We start from the raw sequence: 22,055 nt of genomic DNA on the forward strand, positions 1-22,055 counted from the left end.
AAATTTAGCAATTAGCTCAGAAAATGGAAGAAAATGTTACCCAATGTCCTACACCTTTTGGCAATTAAGGTTACCATAGTTTTGGAAGCGATTTTTTTTTCAAATGTATTCAGGAATTGCCTCAGGAAAAACAAAGAAATACCCCTAGGCCCATATATTTTTGACGAAACTGAATTGATGAATTGCTCCAGGAAACAGAGAAAAAGTCACCCATGGACACACATCTTTAGAAGAATTTCCTCAGGAAGAAGCAAAAATACCCATAGGCCTAAGTCTTTTTGGCAATACTAAACCCTGGAATTGTGTGAGGAAACAGAAAAGACTAACCAAAGTCCTGCATCTTTTTGCAAAAACTAATTATTTTATCAACCAATTTAATCCATAATCATTCACAGATTGAAAAAAAATTACCTCTTCCCGGATTGCTAATTTATTAAAATAAGCATTAATCACATCTTGAAAATTAAACGTTCAAACAAATTTTTTCTTACAGCACTATAATCCAACAAACATCCAAAAAACTTGATAATCATACGTTCAAATAAGGCTTTTTCTTACAATACTACCAATCGTCTTCTACAAATGTCCATAAACTTTATAATCAAACGTTCAAAAAAGACTTGTTCTCGCGATACTACTAATCCACCCACAAAACAAAAATGGAAATCACTGGTTGTAGCCATAGACATATTAAGAAACTACAGACAATAGGCCTCTTTGCGAGCTCACAGCGCTACCTCTTCCATACCACCAGCAATAAAACGGTCTGAAGCAGGCAAATCCCGTTGGTAAGGTGCGATTATCTAAACTTAATGATTACCATTGTTTGCACCATTCTTGGTAGATTTCTGGTAACTATTATTTGATAACTATTCAGGCCATAATCTATGGGCACTATTTACCCAATTTACGATTTTTGCGTATTACAATACTTTATCATGTTATTTAGTATCCATTGAGGGAATAAACCTACAAACGCCTTTTACCCACTTTGCTATGCCTCCGCTTTACTTAAGTCTGTTTTTCTATTATATGTTTGATAAACACCATTGTTATTAGTTTAGTGGCAGATCCCATACTCGCAATTGCATACTTTTTCTAGATTGACTGGTATCCATTCACGTAATATATCTATGGTTATAGCCCAAACGCTAATTTAAACTAGGAAAATCATTATCTAAAGTATGTGAGACTTTATGGTGTTTCAAGTCTGACGGAGCAAGAATTTGACCACAGACTGCACATGGAGTAAATTGAGCTGCACCACTAACTCCCTTATGAACTTCATATAGTTCTTGTTGTCTTGAAACATCAGGAAGAAGAACAAGAAGATCAGAAAAGACCAATTCAAAGCTAGATGTTCCAAACAAATCTTGAACTAGTTCATAATAGTTTTTGGCTGACATCGCACCACTTCTGAACTTCTTCGATATGTCTTGAAATTCCTAGAAATAAAATGAAAGGTAATGAATTAGCGGCAGACCAAGACCCGCTGTACGGTTAACCCAATATTGTATGTGTATTGGATAACGACACCTCTTGACTACTAAGGACCTTGCGTTGGCCCTACAGTGTGATGTTACAGCTGAGTTTGAGGTCTGGGTTCCATTTTACCAAGCTAAAATTAAACCCACTGCACCACCACAGGACCCAATACTTATTTTTAACCTATTCGAATTGCAAAATTTTGAAGACATACCATGGTCTACCATTATATATCATAATAAATAAATATCAAAATATATCCTCCAATTACTACGATAGTTATTTATATTTATTAATACAATTTCTGTTTTTGTTGGAGTTTTACATAAAGACCTCAAATGTGTATTGCGTGTTTATGAATATATGCATATACATACAGACAGGAGCACACCTATGGTTTCGGTTTGATAAGGGGGTGAAGGGGGCAAGAGTACAAAAAACCTACATGTCAATTAAAAAAAAAGGAAATTATTTTTTGATAATTGCAGAATGACAAAGAGGCCTATTATGCGAGTCAGGTTCCGCAATACTTGAGCGAAATCTTATTTTAATAGAATGACAAATATTTAAACAGAATGACAAATAGGCCGAAACAGGCCTAATATGCGAGCCAGGTTCCGCAGTACTTGAGCGCAATCTTATTTTAATAGAATGACAAATATTTAAACAGAATGACAAATATGCCGAAACAGGCTTAATATGTAAGCCAGGTTCCACAGTACTTGAGCGCGAAATTGAATGATAAATATATAAATTGAATGATAAATATATAAACAGAATGACAAATAGGCAAAAACAGGCCTAATATGTAAGCCAGGTTCCGCAGTACTTGAGCGCGATCTTATTTGAATCTGGAAGATGGTGTGCGTGCTAAAGCGCCATCGTTAAACAGCTCAACCCGATTCCAGGCAAATCGTTTTCATAAAATCCAACAAGTTTAATGAAACTTCTCAAATCTTCTGATGAAAGAGATTTACTAGTAGGCAAAGATTCTCAAGACTACAGAGAATATCCTTATGTTTGATAAACGATTTTGGGAGACTGTTGACTTCACAGTTTATACAATTTTAAATCAGAAATACTGAAGTGGCGTTCATCTGATCTAACATGTCTAGTTAGATCAGTGTTGCCACTTCTATGGAATTTTCGTAAGTCAACGGAAGTTCAAAGTCTGTCAACTGCCAAAAGGACGCAGTTACGAAATCCTATTAAAAATGTCATATTCATCTTTCCCTTGTACTATTTATCCCAGATATTCAGATATTTCTGTTAAAAGTACAAGTTTTCAGGTCGGATGTCAAGGCGTCGTCAGATCCAAATTTTGAAACTATTCGATTTGCGACTCCTTACGTCTTAGGTAATAAATGTTGGCAATTTTTGATATAAGGATTTTTGGGGCTAAACCCTTGCAAAATAGGAAACTTTGAAGAACCTTACTGGCAAGGAAATGTAAAAATTTTCAAATCTTGGCAAAATTCCAATTTTGTACCAGTGGACAATTGTGAGGGAGAAAATTGCAGAGTTTTTTTGCGGTAATCCACTTGGACCATGAGACTATTGTGACACCTAGCGGCTTAAAAAAATTCTACAGTTAAAAACGCCATCTACAAATTTTCTACTAAAAACTCCCAATGTTTAACGGCGCATAAAAGAGATGATAGTGGAAACACCGAGTTACACTTAAAGGTCTAGACACAAATTTGTCCACATATCAATATTCAAGCAGTTTCTCTATATCAAAAAAGACAAAAAAATAGTGCTTGACTAAAACAGGTTTCAGCATGGCACCCACTTCTAGAGTCTAGAACTCTGTATCTAGGATTACTTCCTAATTGCATGTCTTACTTCCTATTAGGAAACTTCCTAATTGCATGTCTGGCTGAAATTTTTTTAACTGCAAGTAAGGAGCAACATTAAAACTTAAAACGATTGGCTTCTCAAAGAGTCACAATTTGACAAGCTAATAGAATTCCACAATTATTGTTATTATTAGAATAATACTAATATTAATAATAATAATAATAAAAATAATAATAATATAACGATAATAGTAATAATAATAATATAATGATAATAATATAGTGATAATAATGGTAATACTAATAATATAATAATATAACAATGATAATAATAATAATGTAATGATAATAATAATAATAATTATTATGGCTGAAGTTGCACGCTCAAGTACTTGCATGGCCAAACATATGCATGTCAAAGCATGAAAGTATTGATTGACTTTCTTGTAAATACTGTTTAATGATAATAACGATAGATTTGGTTTTAAAATTGTGGTAAAAATGAATTAGCAATTTTAATTGTGCCAAAAATTGGATTTCAAAGGAGCTTTGTAAAACCAAAAAGTTTTAATCTTTCACGAGCTGTTAAGTAAAGCATAGCTTGTTTAATATACTTTAAATTAGCAATAATTAAAAAAACACCTTCACTATGCGGCTATCAAATAGGGGGTGGGGAGTAGGTCATAAGCATCACAAATATACAAAAAACTAAAAATATTTGAAAAAAGGATATTTTGACAGTAGAGGAGTCCTGGTTGCAACAATGACTAGCACCTAGTAAAGAGCAAACCAAAGCCCCAAGAAACTAAAAATAAAAAAAAATTCAAAAAAGATTCAAATGTAAAATTATCGCCATATGCCACTAATTCTAGAGTAATAACTATTACCCAAGTTAAACGTAAAAGTAGTAGGTAGTGACGAAAACAGATTTGCGGGAATAAAAAAAAAAAAAAAAGCATTTTTTTTTAGAAAATTCGTCTTGATGCTATTGAAATTAATGCAGTTCTTAAAAAACGAGCACTATTTTGAATCATTATAGCACTATCAGATATGCCGGTTGATAAAAATTAAAAGTACATAATTTGAATCACCATACTCGCAGCCCTCTCCCTCCCTTGAAAATCCAAGAAACCTATACTTTACTCTCTTACAGATACTAACCCGATATGCCGATAATTTTACGTGCGAAGATGGATAAATATTTTTTTTTTATTATATAATTACTTACATTAAATAGTTACTTATATCAATTAAATCTATATATATAAGTTGTTTGTTGACTGACGTCATGTTTGTCGTATAATAATGCTCAGGATTGAGCATTATTACGTCATTATAAGTATATAAGGCTTTATATATGACGTCATGATACGTATATAAGGCTTGCAATTCAAAGAGAATATTTAGTATAAATCCTACAATGGCAGAAGAAACAGCCGAGGAATATATAAAAATAAGTTGTAAGTTTGTCCGCATATCTGTGTTTGTTTGTCTGCATATGACGTCTGAAAAATAAAGAAGAAAAAAAAACTAAAAAATAAAAAAAGGTAACTAAAAAAACTAAAAAAAAGAGAAAAAACTAACAAAAAAGAAAAAAAAACTAGAAAAGAAAAAAACTAAAAAAAAAAGAAAAACTACAAAAGAAAAAACTAAAAAAAAGAAAAACTAAAAAAGAAAAAAAAACAAAAAAAAGAAAAAGCCTAAAAAGAAAAAAACTAAAAAAGGTAAAAAACTAAAAAGAAGAAAAAGCTAAAAAAATTAAAAAAGCTACAAAACTAAAAAAAAAGAAAAACTAAAAAAGAAAAAACAATTAAAAAAAAAGAAAAAACTAACAAAGAAAAAAAACTAAAAAAGAAGAAAAAACTAAGAAAATAAAAAAATAAAAAAGAAAAAACTAAAACAGAAACTATATCTATATATATAAAAATAAGTTGTATATATGCATCTTTGTTTGTTTGTGGGTTTGCATATGACGTCATTATAAGTATATAAGGCTTTGTATATGACGTCATTATAAGATGAAGCTACAAACCGGGACACAAATGACGACCGGGACACCGAGACACAGGGAATATAAACGACGACCAGGACACAGGGACACAGCTACAACGGGGACGCTGGGGGTCGCAGAGGGGATATATAAATGACGACGGGGACACAGGGAATGTTCGATTAGCAATCACCATCAACAAAGCTCAAGGACAATCATTAGAAACATACGGTATAGATCTGAATACGGATTGTTTTTCCCATGGACAATTATATGTTGCATGTTCAAGAGTCGGTAAACCTGACAATCTATTTATATGCACAGACAATGGGACAGCGAAGAATGTTGTATATTCGCAAGTTTTACGTAGTTAAAAACATATATATATATATATATATATATATATATATATATATATATATATATATATATATATATATATATATATATATATATATATATATATATATATATATCTATTTCTATCTATTCACAGGTGGGACACAGGGACACAACTACGATGGCGCGTAGCGACTTACGCGCGCGAGGGGACTTGGGGGGCGCGAAGCACTCCCACAAACTAGGCCCACAAGCTAGTATGTTATAATTATTGATTATATAACACAATAATTAAACAGATTATTTCCAAAGTTATAGTCAACAACATGAATTTGATGTGCTGTGTAAAAGATAGTTTGAAAACCAGTAAAAGTTCAAGCAGGGATGTTGTTCTTAGGAATCACTTAGGATGGAATTCGGAAGACTGGAATGCGAAACTTAAAACGTGGATCAGTTTTGAAGAACTTTATAATTATAGTTCAAAAACTCGTTGATAGGTCAGTTTCTGATATTCTTAATGGGATTTTCGAAGGTTCTGATTGTGATACAAAAACTTGTTTGAGCAGAGGGATACCTTTTCTTAAAAAGTAAAATTGGAATTGCAGATAGCAGTAGGCCTAGTGTAAGTTCTCGTGAAAAATTAGTTTATGGTATTGATAACAGTGGATTTGGGAATTGTGCTGAGAGTTTGACTCTTTGCCAAGATTACAAACACGCGCCTAATAAAAAGAAGGCAGATTAGAGATGACAACTCCTGGAAATCCAGTTCGAGGGATAAGTCGACTGAGACGTGAAATCTCCAAAAGATGGAGATTATAAATCAAACTCAATTGACGTGACGGATAGTTCCACCGTGGCTCGTGATCTCCGGTGGAGTCGACTCCACGAAGGAACGGAGCGAGAAGGTCAAAAGTAGCCTACAGCCATTCCAATACAAGTTGTGTACTACGACAATGCCATTGGTGTAGAATGCGTTAAAACTTTGGCCATCGGTGCCAATGACACGGCCAAGAATTCTACTCACGTGGCTTGATATGGAATTGCCTGACATTGAGCCAAGCAAGTACCAACTGTGGAAACTCGACTGGAAGGGGACGAAGCTCCCTACCCTTTAATTGACCAGGAGGTTCCCTTTGCGATTCGGATGCACTGTGCACGTGCACCTGATTCTGATGAAGAGGGGGGATTTCAAAATACATCTGTTCGGTATCAGTTTGTGCAAAGAAGCTCTCAGAAAGAACTAGTAGCCGCTGAGATTCTAAGATCCGCTAACGTCTGAAAAATAAAGAAGAAAATGAACGAAAAAAACAAAAAAAGATAAAAAATAAAAAAAGAAAAAACTAAAAACAGAAAAACTTAAAAAAAGAGAAAAACTAAAAAAAAGGAAAAAACTAAAAAAGAAAAATACTAAAAAAAAGAAAAACTAAAAAAGAAAAAACAACTAAAAAATGAAAAAACTAAAAAAGGTAAAAAATTAAAAAGAAAAAAGCAAAACAATTAAAAAATCTACAAAAAAAAAAACTAAAAAAGCTAAAAAACTAAAAAAAAGAAAAAAACTAAAAAAAAAATTAAAAAAGAAATAAACTAAAAAAAGATAAACCTAAAAAGAAAATAAACTAAAAAAAGAAACAAAATTAAAAAAGGGTAAAAAACTAAAAAGAAAAAAAAGCAAAAAAAACTAAAAAAAGAAAAACTAAAAAATAAAAAGAAATAAAGCATGTTTGTTTTTTTGTATGTTTGAGGGTTTGCATATGACGTCTGAAAAATAAAGAAGAAAATGAAAGAAAAAAAGAGCTAAGAGCTCATATGGCACTTGTGACGAGGCGAGAAGAGCTAAGAGCCAAATGGTAGGAGCTCTAACAAAATTCTATGAATCAATAGATTGATTTAAAAAGGAAAATAAGAGGCTTAATGCCTGGCAAGATTTAAAATAAGAGCTCTGAGTCACAAAATCCTTCTAAATATCAAAATTCATTAAGATCCGATCACCCACTCGTAAGTTTTAAATACCTAGTTTTTTCCAATTTTTCCTCTCCCTTTCGCCCCCCAGATGGTCGTATCTGGGAAAACGACTTTATCAAGTCAAATTGTGCAGCTCCCTGACACTCCTACCAATTTTCATCGCCCTAGCACGTCCAGAAGCACACAACTCGCCAAATCACTGAACCCCTCCCCCCAACTCCCCCAAAGAGAGCGAATCCAGTACAATTCTGTCAATCACGTATCAAGGACATTTGTTTATTCTATCCACCAAGCTTCATCCCGATTCCTCCACTCCAAGTGTTTTTCCAAGATTTCCCCCTCCAACTCCCCCCAATGTCAAAAGATCTGATCGGGATTTGAAATAAGAGCTCTGAGACATGAATTCCTTCTAAAAATCAAATTTCGTTACGATACGATCATCTATTCGTAAGATAAAAATATCCCAATTTTCATGTTTTCCAAGAATTCCGGTTTCCCCCTCCAACTCCCCCGAATGTCACAGGATCTGGTCGGAATTTGAAATTAGAATTTTAAAGCACAAAATCCTTCTAAAGTTTCATGAAGATCCGATCACTCCTTCGTAAGTTAAAAATACGTCATTTTTTCTTATTTTTCAGAATTAACCCCCCCCCCCCCGATTGAGCGGATCCATTCCAATTATGTAAATCACGTATGCAAGACTTCTGCTTAATTTTCCAACCAAGTTTCATCCCAATCCCTCCAATCTAAGCGTTTTCCATGATTTTAGGTTTCCCCACCCCAAACTTCCCCCAATGTCACCAGATCCGGTCGGGATTTAAAATAAGAGCTCTGAGACACAATATCATTCCAAACATCAAATTTCATTAAGATGCCAAAATTTCCTCGTCCTAGCCAAATTTCATCGTCCTAGCTTACCTGGAAGTGCCTAAAGTAGCAAAACCAGGACCGACAGAATTGGCGATTGCTATATGTCACTTGGTTAATACCAAGTGCCATAAAAACTAAAAATGAAAAAAAAAGAACAAAAAAAAAAGAAAACTAAAAAGAAAACAAGAGCTAAGAGCTCATATGGCACTTGTGACGAGGTCGGGAGAGCCGAGAGCTCATATGGTACGAGGTCGGAAGAGCCAAGAGCTCATTTGGACGAGGTCGGAAGAGCCGAGAGCTCATATGGTACGAGGTCGGAAGAGCCAAGAGCCAAGAGCTCATTTGGCACTTGTGAGAAGGTCAGAACCTAAAGTTAAACTTTATAGCACAAGATCCTTCTAAATATCAAATTTCATTAAGATCTGGTCACCCTTTCGTAAGTTACAAATACCTCAATTTTCAAAATTACCTCCCCCCTCCCAATTCCACCAAAGAGAGCAGATCCGGTCCAGTTATGTCAGTCACGTATCTTAGACAGGTTTCTATTCTTCCCATCCAGTTTCATCCTGATCTCACCGCTTTAAGTATTTTCTAAGATTTCCGGTCCCCCCAACTGCCCCCCCCCCCCAATTACGTTTGATCCGGTTGAGATTTAAAATAAGATATCAGAGTTACGAGGTCCTTCTAAATATGAAGTTTCATGAAGATCCGATCACTCCTTCGTAAGTTAAAAATACGTTATTTTTCTTATTTTTCAGAATTACCCCCCCCCCCCGCAATTGAGCGGATCCGTTCCAATTATGTAAATTACGTATGCAAGACTTTTGCTTATTTTTCCAACCAAGTTTCATCCCAATCCCTCCAATCTAAGCGTTTCCCATCATTTTAGGTCTCCCCACCCCAAACTTCCCCCAATGTCACCAGATCCGGTCAGGATTTAAAATAAGAGCTTTGAGCCACGATATCCTTCTAAAAATCAAATTTCATGGAGATCCAATCACCCGTTCGTAAGTTAAAAATACCTCATTTTTTCTAATTTTTCAGAATTAACCCCCCCCCCCCCAACTACCCCAAAGAGAGCGGATCCGTTCCGTTTATGTCAATCATCTATCTAGGACTTGTGTTTATTTTTCCCACCATGTTTCATCCCGATCCCTCCACTCTAAGTGTTTTCCAAGTTTTAGGTTCCCCCTCCCAACTCCCCGCCCCCATCACAAGATCTGGTCGGGATTTAAAATAAGAGCTCTAAGACACGATATCCTTCTAAACATCAAATTTCATTGAGATCCGATCACCCGTTCGCAAGTTGAAAATACCTCATTTTCCTAATTTTTAAGACTTACTCCCCCCCCCAACTACCCCGAAGAGAACAAATAAGTTCCGATTATGTCAATCATGTATCTAGGACTTGCGCTTATTTTTCCCATCAACTTTCATCCCGATCCCTCTACTCTAAGTGTTTTCCAAGATTTTAGGTTTCCCCCCTCCAACTCCCCCCAATGTCATCAGACCCAGTCGGGATTTAAAATAAGAGCTCTGAGACACAATGTCATTCCAAACATCAAATTTCAGTAAGATCCAATCACCCGCTCATAAGTTAAAAATACTTCATTTTTTCTGTTTTTCCGAATTAACCGGCCCCTACTCCCCCCCCCCAGATGGTCAAATCGGGAAAACGACTATTTCTAATTTAATCTGGTCCGGTCCCTGATACGCTTGCCAAATTTCATCGTCCTAGCTTACCTGGAAGTGCCTAAAGTAGCAAAACCGGGACTTTAGGTTTTCCCCCTCCGACTCCCCCCAATGTCATCAGATCCGGTCGGGATTTAAAATAAGAGCTCTAAGACACAATATCATTCCAAACATGAAATTTCATTAAGATCCAAATACCCGCTGATAAGTTAAAAATACTTCATTTTTTCTATTTTTTGCGAATTAACCGGGCCCCCACTCCCCCCCCAGATGGTCAAATCAGGAAAACGACTATTTCTAATTTAATCTGGTGCGGTCCCTGATACGCTTGCCAAATTTCATCGTCCTAGCTTACCTGGAAGTGCCTAAAGTAGCAAAACCGGGACAGACCGACAGACCGACAGAATTGGCGACTGCTATATGTCACTTGGTTAATACCAAGTGCCATAAAAACTAAAAAAAGAAAAAAACCTAAAAATAGATTTCTATAAATATATAAATATATATATATATATATATATATATATATATATATATATATATATATATATATATATATATATATATATACTAGCTGTTTGGCAGCTATGCCCAACACCCCAACACCTAGTTGATGGGGGCACTTCGCGCCCCACCCAAGCCCCCCGTGCGCGCAAGTCGTTACGCGCCATTGTAGTTGTGTCCCTGTGTCCCACCTGTGAATATAGAAAGATATATATATATATATATATATATATATATATATATATATATATATATATATATATATATATATATATATATATATGTGTGTTTTTAATTACGTAAAACTTGCGAATATACAACATTCTTCGATGTCCCATTGTCTTTGCATATAAATAAATTGTCAGGTTTACCGACTCTTGAACATGCAACATAAAATTGTCCATGGGAAAAACAATCCGTATTCAGATCTATACCTGATTATTCTAATGATTGCCCTTGAGCTTTGTTGATGGTGATTGCTAATCGAACATTCCCTGTGTCCCCGTCGTCATTTGTATATCCCCTGTGCCCCCGGCATCCCCCTTGTAGTTGTGTCCCTGTGGCCCGGTCGTCATTTATACTCCCAGTATCCCGGTCGTCATTTGTGTCCCAGTGTCCCAGTCTGTAATTTCTCTTTGAGCGTCCCGGTCGTCATTTATATTCCCTGTGTCCCGGTCGTCATTTGTGTCCCGGCGTCCCGGTCTGTAATTTATCTTTGAGTGTCCCGGTCGTCATTTATATCTCCCGGTCGTTATTTGTGTCCCAGTGTCCCAGTTTGTAATTTCTCTTTGAGTGTCCCTGTCGTCATTTATATTCCCTGTATCCCGGTTTTAAATTTTCTTTTTCTCCTTTATTTTTCAGTTTTTACCTTTTTTTAGTTTTTTTTTCTTTTTCAGTTTTTAGTGTTTTTAGTTTTTTTAGTTTTTTATTAGTTTTTAGTTTTTTACCTTTTTTTTTTATTTATTTTTAGTTTTTTAGCTTTTTTAGTTTTTTTAGTATTTTATTGTAGTTTTTACCTTTTTCAGTTTTTTTTTCTTCTTCTGTATTAATGGTAAAGCCAAGGTTCGAACCTGGAGCCTGGAACATAACGCTTTACCAACTCAGCTACTTCGGCTTGAATACATTCGTTTTTGAATTGGTATATGATGAAATAATTCAGACGTCATATAATGACGTCACTCGACAGACAGACAGACAGACATAACACACAAACAACGTATTTTTACGTTGACATAAAATATTTATATTTTATATATATATATATATATATATATATATATATATATATATATATATATATATATATATATATATATATATATATATATACTAGCTGTTGGGGTGGCGCTTCGCGCCACCCCAACACCTAGTTGGTGGGGGCGCTTCGCGCCCCCCCCAAGCCCCCCCGCGCGCGTAAGTCGTTACGCGCCATAATAGTTACGCGCCATTGTAGTTGTGTCCCTATGTCCCACCTGTGAATATAGATAGATATATATATATGGTTTTAACTACGTAAAACTTGCGAATATACAACATTCTTTGCTGTCCCATTGTCTTTGCATATAAATAGATTGTCAGGTTTACCGACTCTTGAACATGCAACATATAATGGTCCATGGGAAAACAATCTGTATTCAGATCTATACCTCATGATTCTAATGATTGCCCTTGAGCTTTGTTGATGGTGATTGCTAATCGACCATTCCCTGTCCCGGTGTCCCGGTCGTCATTTACATCCCCCTGTTTCCCCCGGTGTCCCCGTTGTAGTTGTGTCCCTGTGTCCCGGTCGTCATTTATATTCCCTGTGTCCCGGGTCCCGGTCGTCATTTGTATCCCGGTGTCCCGGTCTGTATATACATTCGTTTTTTAGTTTTGTTTTTCTCCTTTATTTTTTTCCTTTTTTTTTCTTTTTTAGCTTATTTAGATTTTTAGATTTTTTAGTTTTTTTATTAGTTTTTAGTTTTTTTTTCTTTTTAGTTTTTTTGTCCCGGTCGTCATTTATATCCCCCTGTTTCCCCCGGTGTCCCCGTTGTAGTTGTGTCCCTGTGTCCCGGTCGTCATTTATATTCCCTGTGTCCCGGTCGTCATTTGTATCCCGGTGTACCGGTCTGTATATACATTCGTTTTTTAGTTTTGTTTTTCTCCTTTATTTTTTTCCTTTTTTTTTCTTTTTTTTATACTCCCTGTGTCCCGGTGCTTTGTTGATTGCTAATCGAACATTCCTTTTGTCCTGGTCGCTTTCTCTTTGAGTGTCGTCATTTATTTTTTTCTTTTTTAGTTCTTTTAGTTTTTACCTTTTTTAGTTTTTTTTAGTTTTTAGTTTTTTTAGTTTTTTACCTTTTTTTAGTTTTTTTAGTTTTTTTAGTTTTTTAGCTTTTTTATTTTTTTTATTAGTTTTTAGTTTTTTTGTAGTTTTTGCCTTTTTTTTAGTTTTTTTAGTTTTTTAGCTTTTTTATTAGTTTTTAGTTTTTTTTGTAGTTTTTGCCTTTTTTTAGTTTTTTTTAGTTTTTTAGCTTTTTTATTTTTTTATTAGTTTTTAGTTTTTTTTGTAGTTTTTGCCTTTTTTTCTCTTTGAGTGTCGTCATTTATTAGTTTTTGCCTTTTTTTCTCTTTGAGTGTCGTCATTTATTAGTTTTTTCCTTTTTTTTTTTAGTTTTTTATTGGTTTTTACCTTTATTTTAGCTTATTTTTCAGTTTTTTCCTTTTTTTTAGTTTTTTTTTATTTTTTATTTTTTTTAGTTTTTTACCTTTTTTTAGTTTTTTTAGTTTTTTTAGTTTTTTAGCTTTTTTACTTTTTTTATTAGTTTTTAGTTTTTTTTTGTAGTTTTTGCCTTTTTTTAGTTTTTTCAGTTTTTTTTTAGTTTTTTTTTGTAGTTTTTGCCTTTTTTTAGTTTTTTTAGTTTTTTAGCTTTTTTATTTTTTTTATTAGTTTTTAGTTTTTTTTGTAGTTTTTGCCTTTTTTAGTTTTTTCAGTTTTGACGTCACCTGATCCAGTTTTTTCAGGTGACGTCACCTGACACATCCATCCACACATCCATCCACAACTTATTTTTATATATATAGATATATATATATATATATATATATATATCTATATATATAAAAATAAGTTGTCTGTGTGTGGATCTGTGGATCAGGTGACGTCACCTGAAAAAACTGGATCAGGTGACGTCAAAACTGAAAAAACTAAAAAAAGGCAAAAACTACAAAAAAAAATAAAAACTAATAAAAAAAATAAAAAAGCTAAAAAACTAAAAAAACTAAAAAAAGGCAAAAACTACAAAAAAAACTAAAAACTAATAAAAAAGCTAAAAAACTAAAAAAACTTAATAAAAAAAATAAAAAAGCTAAAAAACTAAAAAAACTAAAAAAAGGCAAAAACTACAAAAAAAAACTAAAAACTAATAAAAAAGCTAAAAAACTAAAAAAACTAAAAAAAGGCAAAAACTACAAAAAAAAACTAAAAACTAATAAAAAAATAAAAAAGCTAAAAAACTAAAAAAACTAAAAAAACTAAAAAAAGGTAAAAAACTAAAAAAACTAAAAACTAAAAAAAACTAAAAAAAGGAAAAAACTGAAAAATAAGCTAAAATAAAGGTAAAAACCAATAAAAAACTAAAAAAAACTGAAAAAACTAAAAAAAGGCAAAAACTACAAAAAAAACTAAAAACTAATAAAAAAAGTAAAAAAGCTAAAAAACTAAAAAAACTAAAAAAACTAAAAAAAGGTAAAAAACTAAAAAAAAATAAAAAATAAAAAAAAAACTAAAAAAAGGAAAAAACTGAAAAATAAGCTAAAATAAAGGTAAAAACCAATAAAAAACTAAAAAGAAAAAAAGGAAAAAACTAAAAAAATTTTCATCTAAAAAACTAAAAAAAACTAAAAAAGGTAAAAACTAAAAGAACTAAAAAAGAAAAAAATAAATGACGACACTCAAAGAGAAAGCGACCAGGACAAAAGGAATGTTCGATTAGCAATCAACAAAGCACCGGGACACAGGGAGTATAAATGACGACCAGGACATAAGTAAAAAAAAACTAACAAAACTAAAAAGAAGGTAAAAACTACAAAAAAACTAAAAAGAAAAAAAAACAAAAAACTAATAAAAAACTAAAAAATCTAAAAATCTAAATAAACTAAAAAAGAAAAAAAAAGGAAAAAAATAAAGGAGAAAAACAAAATAAAAAACGAATGTATATACAGACCGGGACACCGGGATACAAATGACGACCGGGACACAGGGAATATAAATGACGACCGGGACACAGGGACACAACTACAACGGGGACACCGGGGGAAACAGGGGGATATAAATGACGACCGGGACAGGGAATGGTCGATTAGCAATCACCATCAACAAAGCTCAAGAGCAATCATTAGAATCATGAGGTATAGATCTGAATACAGATTGTTTTCCCATGGACCATTATATGTTGCATGTTCAAGAGTCGGTAAACCTGACAATCTATTTGGATCAGGTGACGTCACCTGAAAAAACTGGATCAGGTGACGTCAAAACTGAAAAAACTAAAAAAAGGCAAAAACTACAAAAAAAACTAAAAACTAATAAAAAAAATAAAAAAGCTAAAAAACTAAAAAACTAAAAAAAAGGCAAAAACAACAAAAAAAACTAAAAACTAATAAAAAAGCTAAAAAACTAAAAAAGGCAAAAACTACAAAAAAAACTAAAAACTAATAAAAAAAATAAAAAAGCTAAAAAACTAAAAAAACTAAAAAAACTAAAAAAAGGTAAAAAACTAAAAAAACTAACTACAAAAAAACTAAAAACTAATAAAAAAAATAAAAAAGCTAAAAAACTAAAAAACTAAAAAAAGGCAAAAACTACAAAAAAAAACTAAAAACTAAAAAAAAAAGCTAAAAAACTAAAAAACTAAAAAAAAGGCAAAAACTACAAAAAAAAACTAAAACTAATAAAAAAATAAAAAAGCTAAAAAACTAAAAAAACTAAAAAGACTGGGAAGCGCCACCCCAACAGCTAGTTGGTGGGGGCGCTTCGCGCCCCCCCCAAGCCCCCCCGCGCGCGTAAGTCGTTACGCGCCATAATAGTTACGCGCCATTGTAGTTGTGTCCCTATGTCCCACCTGTGAATATAGATATATATATATATATATGGTTTTAACTACGTAAAACTTGCGAATATACAACATTCTTTGCTGTCCCATTGTCTTTGCATATAAATAGATTGTCAGGTTATCCCCCTGTTTCCCCCGGTGTCCCCGTTGTAGTTGTGTCCCTGTGTCCCGGTCGTCATTTATATTCCCTGTGTCCCGGGTCCCGGTCATCATTTGTATCCCGGTGTCCCGGTCTGTATATACATTCGTTTTTTAGTTTTGTTTTTCTCCTTTATTTTTTTCCTTTTTTTTTCTTTTTTAGCTTATTTAGATTTTTAGATTTTTTAGTTTTTTTTATTAGTTTTTAGTTTTTATTTATTTTTAGTTTTTTTGTCCCGGTCGTCATTTATATCCCCCTGTTTCCCCCGGTGTCCCCGTTGTAGTTGTGTCCCTGTGTCCCGGTCGTTATTTATATTCCCTGTGTCCCGGTCGTCATTTGTATCCCGGTGTACCGGTCTGTATATACATTCGTTTTTAGTTTTGTTTTTCTCCTTTATTTTTTCCTTTTTTTTTCTTTTTTAGTTTATTTAGATTTTTAGATTTTTTAGTTTTTTTATTAGTTTTTAGTTTTTTTTTCTTTTTAGTTTTTTTGTAGTTTTTACCTTCTTTTTAGTTTTGTTAATTTTTTTTTTTACTTGTGTCCTGGTCGTCATTTATACTCCCTGTGTCCCGGTGCTTTGTTGATTGCTAATCGAACATTCCTTTTGTCCTGGTCGCTTTCTCTTTGAGTGTCGTCATTTATTTTTTTCTTTTTTAGTTCTTTTAGTTTTTACCTTTTTTAGTTTTTTTTAGTTTTTAGTTTTTTAGTTTTTTACCTTTTTTTAGTTTTTTTAGTTTTTTAGCTTTTTTATTTTTTTATTAGTTTTTAGTTTTTTTGTAGTTTTTGCCTTTTTTTTTAGTTTTTTGTCCTGGTCGCTTTCTCTTTGAGTGTCGTCATTTATTAGTTTTTTCCTTTTTTTTTTAGTTTTTTATTGGTTTTTACCTTTATTTTAGCTTATTTTTCAGTTTTTTCCTTTTTTTTAGTTTTTATTTTTTTAGTTTTTTACCTTTTTTTAGTTTTTTTAGTTTTTTTAGTTTTTTAGCTTTTTTACTTTTTTTATTAGTTTTTAGTTTTTTTTGTAGTTTTTGCCTTTTTTTAGTTTTTTCAGTTTTTTTTTAGTTTTTTATTGGTTTTTACCTTTATAGTTTTTTAGTTTTTTAGCTTTTTTATTTTTTTTATTAGTTTTTAGTTTTTTTTGTAGTTTTTGCCTTTTTTTAGTTTTTTCAGTTTTGACGTCACCTAATCCAGTTTTTTCAGGTGACGTCACCTGACACATCCATCCACACATCCATCCACACATCCACAGACAGACAACTTATTTTTATATATATAGATATATATATATATATATATATATATATATATATATATATATATATATATATATATACTAGCTGTTGGGGTGGCGCTTCGCGCCACCCCAACACCTAGTTGGTGGGGCGCTTCGCGCCCCCCCCCAAGCCCCCCCGCGCGCGTAAGTCGTTACGCGCCATAATAGTTACGCGCCATTGTAGTTGTGTCCCTATGTCCCACCTGTGAATATAGATATATATATATATATTGTTTTAACTACGTAAAACTTGCGAATATACAACATTCTTTGCTGTCCCATTGTCTTTGCATATAAATAGATTGTCAGGTTATCCCCCTGTTTCCCCCGGTGTCCCCGTTGTAGTTGTGTCCCTGTGTCCCGGTCGTCATTTATATTCCCTGTGTCCCGGGTCCCGGTCATCATTTGTATCCCGGTGTCCCGGTCTGTATATACATTCGTTTTTTAGTTTTGTTTTTCTCCTTTATTTTTTTCCTTTTTTTTTCTTTTTTAGCTTATTTAGATTTTTAGATTTTTTAGTTTTTTTTATTAGTTTTAGTTTTTATTTCTTTTTAGTTTTTTTGTCCCGGTCGTCATTTATATCCCCCTGTTTCCCCCGGTGTCCCCGTTGTAGTTGTGTCCCTGTGTCCCGGTCGTTATTTATATTCCCTGTGTCCCGGTCGTCATTTGTATCCCGGTGTACCGGTCTGTATATACATTCGTTTTTTAGTTTTGTTTTTCTCCTTTATTTTTTCCTTTTTTTTTCTTTTTTAGTTTATTTAGATTTTTAGATTTTTTAGTTTTTTTATTAGTTTTTAGTTTTTTTTTCTTTTTAGTTTTTTTGTAGTTTTTACCTTCTTTTTAGTTTTGTTAATTTTTTTTTTTACTTGTGTCCTGGTCGTCATTTATACTCCCTGTGTCCCGGTGCTTTGTTGATTGCTAATCGAACATTCCTTTTGTCCTGGTCGCTTTCTCTTTGAGTGTCGTCATTTATTTTTTTCTTTTTTAGTTCTTTTAGTTTTTACCTTTTTTAGTTTTTTTTTAGTTTTTAGTTTTTTTAGTTTTTTACCTTTTTTAGTTTTTTTAGTTTTTTAGCTTTTTTATTTTTTTTATTAGTTTTTAGTTTTTTTGTAGTTTTTGCCTTTTTTTTTAGTTTTTTGTCCTGGTCGCTTTCTCTTTGAGTGTCGTCATTTATTAGTTTTTTCCTTTTTTTTTTAGTTTTTTATTGGTTTTTACCTTTATTTTAGCTTATTTTTCAGTTTTTTCCTTTTTTTTAGTTTTTTTTTATTTTTTATTTTTTTTAGTTTTTACCTTTTTTTAGTTTTTTTAGTTTTTTTAGTTTTTTAGCTTTTTTACTTTTTTATTAGTTTTTAGTTTTTTTTTGTAGTTTTTGCCTTTTTTTAGTTTTTTCAGTTTTTTTTTAGTTTTTTATTGGTTTTTACCTTTATAGTTTTTTTAGTTTTTTAGCTTTTTTATTTTTTTTATTAGTTTTTAGTTTTTTTTGTAGTTTTTGCCTTTTTTTAGTTTTTTCAGTTTTGACGTCACCTAATCCAGTTTTTTCAGGTGACGTCACCTGACACATCCATCCACACATCCATCCATCCATCCATCCACAGACAACTTATTTTATATATATAGATATATATATATATATATATATATATATATATATATATATATATATATATATATATATCTATCTATATTCACAGGTGGGACATAGGGACACAACTACAATGGCGCGTAACTATTATGGCGCGTAACGACTTACGCGCGCGGGGGGGCTTGGGGGGGCGCGAAGCGCCCCCACCAACTAGGTGTTGGGGTGGCGCGAAGCGCCACCCCAACAGCTAGTATATATATATATCTATATATATAAAAATAAGTTGTCTGTCCGTTACGCCAGATTATATCTTATCTATATATAAAAATGAAACTAAACTGAAAAGCAAACTGAAACTAAAAATGTAGAAACTGGGAATTGCATAAATATTTCTATATATTTTGACAATAGATTAAATTAATTCGAAAACCTTATAACAGATATTTATAATTTTGAGGTTTATTATAAATTGTTGAGTGTTAGCATGCTTGGCACGTAAAATTTTTTCTAACAGTCAATGTTAGAATGAAAACTGACAAATTGAAAAATATTGAAAAAGATAGAATGTTACCAAATCCTACAACAGAAGAAACAGTCGAGGAAACTGCTCAGAGAGTTAATGCCAAAAGGCTTGCGGCTAAAGAACGCAAAACCGTGCAATTAGAAGAAGATCAACCTGGACAGCGAGAGTCAAAACGTATCAAAACTGAAAATGATAGCGATGATGATTGGGTTTGGGATTTTGACTTGGATAAGGTTATCAATGTCTACCAGATTTTACTTAAAAAAACAAAGGTTCGGCGATATGTATTTACGTCTGAAAAATAAAGAAGAAAAAGAAAACTGAAACAAAAAATGTAAAAACTGGGAATTGCATAAATATTTCAAAATATTTTGATAATAGATTAAAGTAATTCAAAAACCTTAAAAAAGATACTTATAATTTGAGGTTTGTTATAAATTGTTGAGCTTTAGCATACTTGGCACGTGAAGATTTTTCCAACTGTCAATGTTAGAATGAACATTGGCCAACAGACCGACAGAATTTGCGATTGCTATATATCACTTGGTTAAAATCAAGTGCCATAAAAAGGTAAAAAACTAGAAAGAAAAAAAGCTAAAAAAGCTAAAAAAGCTGCAAAACTAAAAAAAAAAGAAAAACTGAAACAGAAACTATATCTATATCTATATATATAAAAATAAGTTGTATGTCTGTTGACTGACGTCATGTTTGTGTGTCGACTGATGTCATGTTTGTCGACTGAAGTCATTATGAGGATTGAGCATTATTCCGTCATGAAGTTTTTTGTCGACTGACGTCATATTTGTCGACTGACGAAATTACAGACATGGACACCGGGACACAAAGGACTACCGGGAAACAGGGAATATAAATGACGAACGGGACACTCAAAGAGATATTACAGACTGGGTTACGGGACAAAAATAACGACCGGGACACAGGGAATATAAATGACGACCGGGACAAAGGGACACAACTACAACGGGGACACCGGGGGGCATAGGGGGGATATATAAATGACCACCGGGACACAGGGAATGTTCAATTAGCAATCACCATCAACAAAGCTCAAGGGCACATTCGATTAGCATTTGCAATCACCATCAACAAAACTCAAGGTCATTCATTAGAAAAATGTGGTATAGATCTTAATACTGATTGTTTTTCCCATGGACAATTGTACGTTGCATGTTCGAGGGTCGGTAAACCTGACAATCTATTTATATGCAGCGACAATTGGACAGCGAAGAATGTTATATATTCGCAAGTTTTACGCAGTTCATTTGTATTGTATCTATCTATCTATCTATCTATATAAAAACGAGTTGTGTGTATGCATGTTTGTTTGTTTATAAAAAGAGCGTTTGCATATGACGTCATTATAAGTACATAAGGCTTTGTATATGCACAGACAATGGGAAAGCCAAGAATGTTGTATATTCCCAAGTGTTACGTCGTTCAAAACACATATATAAATCTAATTATATTCATAGATGGTTCACAGGGATCAATCCCTGCAGACGAAATGAATGCTTGCCTGAAAAATTCTAATTTGTGGGCACACGTAAAAACATTAAAATTAACTACAAATATGCATGTCCGATTGCAAAATGATGACTCTGGTCAAACATTTTCCGATCAATTGCTGGCAATTGGAAACGGAAAGCTCCCAGTAGACTCAATTTCAGGACGTATACAACTACCTGCTGAATTCTGTAATTTAGTGACGTCCAAAAATGAATTGATTGAAAAAGTATTTCCGAATATTCCAAACAATTATAAAAATAATAAATGGTTAAGTGAAAGAGCGATTCTTGCACCCAAAAATATAGACGTCCACGAAATCAACAATATTGTTTTGACCAAGATTCGAGACCAGGCAGTCCTTTACAAGTCAGTCGACACAGTTTTGGAACCAAATGAAGCGGTTAATTATCCATCTGAATTTTTAAATTCCATGGGTCTTTCAGGGTTTCCACCACACGTGTTACAACTAAAAATAGGCGTACCAATAATACTGTTAAGAAATATCAACCCACCAAAGCTTTGCAATGGCACGCAACTTGCCGTAAAAAAACAATGGAAACGTAATAGAGGCCACAATCTTGACAGGGCCTTTTGAGGGTGAGGCTGTTCTTATTCCTCGCATTCCTATGATTCCAACGGATCTGCCTTTTCAATTTAAAAGATTGCAATTCCCAATTCGATTAGCATTTGCAATCACCATCAACAAAGCTCAAGGTCAATCATTAGAAAAATGATTGAAGGGTGGGGGTGGCGAATTCATTCAAAATTCATTGAATGAATGGGGTGGCGAAGCGCCACCCCAACAGCTAGTATATATATATAAATGACGACGGGGACACAGAGAATGTTCGATTAGCAATCACCATCAACAAAGCTCAAAGGCAATCATTAGAATCACGAGGTATAGACCTGAATACGGATTGTTTTTCCCATGGACAATTATATGTTGCATGTTCAAGAGTCGGTAAACCTGACAATCTATTTATATGCACAGACAATGGGGTAGCGAAGAATGTTGTATATTCGCAATTTTTACGTAGTTAAAAACATATATATATATATATATATATATATATATTTATATTTTTTTAGCTAAAGTTGTTTGGACACATATTTTGCGGACAAAAAATAAAATAAAATCCAACTCAATTCGAGACATGGCGTTATGTGTTAACATTGGATTTCCCAGGACGAGCCAGGATTTCAAAATTGAATTGTCGCAGCTCAGCTTGCTCGTCGTCGATTCGTTGACTTGAGGCTATTGAGCCACTGAAGAAGAC

At 33.1% G+C, this 22,055-nt stretch overlaps 1 protein-coding gene across 1 annotated transcript in view; it reads right to left on the reverse strand.

The window, feature by feature from the left end:
* Positions 1–357: 357 nt before the first annotated feature.
* Positions 358–22,055, reverse strand: part of LOC136025885 (E3 ubiquitin-protein ligase ZNF598-like) — a 111,195-nt gene continuing 89,497 nt past the window's right edge. The window contains exon 11 of the mRNA XM_065701932.1: positions 358–1,445. Coding sequence (XP_065558004.1) covers positions 1,152–1,445 — 294 coding nt within the window. The 3' untranslated portion in view covers positions 358–1,151. The remainder of the gene's footprint in view (positions 1,446–22,055) is intronic.

The sequence above is a fragment of the Artemia franciscana genome, chromosome 4 (assembly GCF_032884065.1).
Source record: "Artemia franciscana chromosome 4, ASM3288406v1, whole genome shotgun sequence".
Classification (NCBI taxonomy): domain Eukaryota; kingdom Metazoa; phylum Arthropoda; class Branchiopoda; order Anostraca; family Artemiidae; genus Artemia; species Artemia franciscana.